General features: G+C 54.6%; 1 protein-coding gene across 1 annotated transcript in view; it reads right to left on the reverse strand.

Annotated features, from left to right (window-relative positions):
• Positions 1 to 2,299, reverse strand: part of HOXA13 (homeobox A13) — a 5,825-nt gene extending 3,526 nt beyond the window's left edge. Inside the window, exon 1 of the mRNA XM_006912108.3 lies at positions 2,119 to 2,299. Coding sequence (XP_006912170.2) covers positions 2,119 to 2,299 — 181 coding nt within the window. The remainder of the gene's footprint in view (positions 1 to 2,118) is intronic.
• Positions 2,300 to 2,603: the final 304 nt, after the last annotated feature.

The following is a 2,603-nucleotide window of genomic DNA, read 5'->3' on the forward strand; positions in this document are numbered from 1 at the left end:
TTCACCCAGGGGAGAGGCGGGGGCCGCGGGAGGGTGCGGTAGGGAGAGAAGAGCAGCTTCCGCGCAGCTCTCCTTCTCTTCCCCTATCCCAGGGGGGCTCAGAGCCGCATAAGACCGGTTGGGGACAGGGGCGCGCTGTTGGACTGCGACCTGAGGCGGTGGGGACAGGGCAGGTAAATCTGCGGGCGGCTGGGGATGGGATAGTAGCGAGGCGTAGTCCAGGTTGGGTGTTTCTTGGAGGCTCCCGTGCTGTTTTCTTTTCAGATATCCACCCACGCGTCTTTCTGCAGCGAGACGCCTGCATGGACATTAGCGCTGTCCGCTTCTAGAGCGTCGCGATTGGGCTCCCTTTCCAGGGGAACAGTGGCTGGACGGTTGCGGATGCGCCTGCCTCATGGGTCCCAGGACATCCCACTGGAAAGCTTGTGCTGCATTTGGGAGCTCCCTCCCCTTCCCCGTACACAACGTTAGTGGACAATTTCATACACACGCACTTAGGCCCACAGGCTTAGAATAATCCATCATATGCACACTGACACACACATTCAAGTGTACCCTGATCACACGCTCACACTTATGTACACAGACTTTTCCTCACTCTGCACCAGGAGCAGCTTTTCCTCCTCCAGAGCCTGTGAGATGGAGAGAAAAGCTTGTGTGCACTGTTCTCTGGCCCTTCCACACCTCCGGCGGGGCTGTCCTGTCCTGGAAAGAGTTTAAGAGGAACAGGCTGGTTGGGTGCTGGCTGGGACTCGAAAGAGCCCCCCTTCAGGGGCCTAATGAAGTTTCATAGAGCTGGGCAGGAGCTGACTCTCCAGGCACCTGAGCACTCCTTATTTTACTCTGTTCTGGGACAGGAGAAAGGGACTCTTTGGGGCCACTTCATTTCACATTAGGATTAGGGGAGAACACTGTCTCCAGCCTGCAGAGGGAGGGTGCCTGGTCTTCCTCCATCCAAGAAGCAGCCTGAGAAGCCTTTCCTCTGTGCCTGGGGGAATGGGACCCTTTCCTGAGAGCATGGTGAGATATTGCTGGTGGAAGAGCCAAGTAGCCACCATGTTTTGGTGAGGGATTCTGGGGGCCCTGTCGCTTTGGGGCCACATACTTCCACTTCCTATCGTGGAGGTTGCGATTGATCTGGTCAGATGCCCAAAAGGGGAACATGCGTTCAAAGTGAAAGTGGGTGTATACCATGGGTACATCAGGGTTGGGAAGAGCTAAACTCCCTTCCACCCCAGGCGGACTGGTGAGCAGCCAGGTAGGACCTGCCTTCCAGTCCCAGATTGCAGACTCAGCCTGAAACTCAGGGCACTGCAGAACATCCCAAGCCCCTACCCCTCAACCCTGTCTGAGCTCTAAAGCTCCTGGTCTTCCTGCAGGGTCTCGATCAATGAGGCTGGGCTCCGGCTTTTATCCACCCTGATCTCTGGGTTTGGGTTTGCCCGGACCAATGTAAGTGTTGCCCAGTAAAACCTTCTATGATTCCCACCCCCCCTTCACCATACATATAACCAGAGTGCCCTTTCCCTCCTGCCTTTTTAGTAGCTCCAGGTAAATATTGATTTGCCCCCAGTTTACCTCCTCCCTGACTGGCCATTTGCAGACTAAGGAAGTGGCCTCTGTAGGGACTTGATTTTTGAGTTACTTTCTGGGGCATTCATTCACCTCCCCTTCCTTCCTCCAAGTAGCATTGTAAAACTCACGGTGACAAAGAGACAGGGTAGGGTTCAAGGCCCCAGTTCCTGAGGACTTGAGGGCTGTTCTGCATATGGGTCAGACACGGCTAGAGGCCAAGGTCAAGTTGAAAGCTGTAGTCTAGTCTGTTTGAGAACTGCCACCAAGCCTGGAGACCCAGGCAGCTGTGAAAGGCCCACCGCTCACCTCCTCTCACTCTTGATTCCTTTTTCCTTTGGAATTCCTTCTTCTGGCTCTGTTTGGTTACCCAGCATTTTTTGCTGCCTTCGTGGAGTTTTTGGGGCGGTGTTTACAGACTCTTCTTCTCTGCCTCCGCCCTGCTCTTGGCCCGAGCTTCAAGCCTCTTCTGTTTTCTAGCCAGACCCGGAAAAACGAAAACACAGCTCTGGGAGCCCCCACCAGCTGGCGCCTGTGCCAGCTCACCTCTGGTCACGGCGCAGCTGCCGGTGCACACAGCGGCCACGGCCAGCTCCGCATTCCTCACTCCCTCTCCCCACTTCACCGGAGACCGAGAGCCCTGCGTGCAGAGGAAGGGCCCCAGCTCCACAGACTGCCAAAGTCGACTGGGTCCCTCCTCACCAAAAATGGTGAGACAAGATTTCATCTTGTCTGCTGAGGAGCCGCAAGCAGGTTTGTCTGGGAGGGACGGCGCTGGGGGAAGGCTTTGGGTTGCATCTCAAATTAGGCTTTGCTCCCTAAACTTGGCGGCTCCGCCAGGGAAGGGCTTCAGGCCTGAATTATTTATTGAGCTTTGTGGTGGATCTTAAGTGATCGAGTTATCTGGATGTTTTCTTAGCTCCTTATCAACTTTCAAAACCTCTAGAGAGATGGTTACTTAGAGGGAGGCAGCCTGCTTGTTCCTTTCATGTCTTAGATCTCGATATATATGAAATTATTTTTCTACCAGG

This window comes from Pteropus alecto, unplaced genomic scaffold (genome assembly GCF_000325575.1).
Source record: "Pteropus alecto unplaced genomic scaffold, ASM32557v1 scaffold21, whole genome shotgun sequence".
NCBI lineage: Eukaryota > Metazoa > Chordata > Mammalia > Chiroptera > Pteropodidae > Pteropus > Pteropus alecto.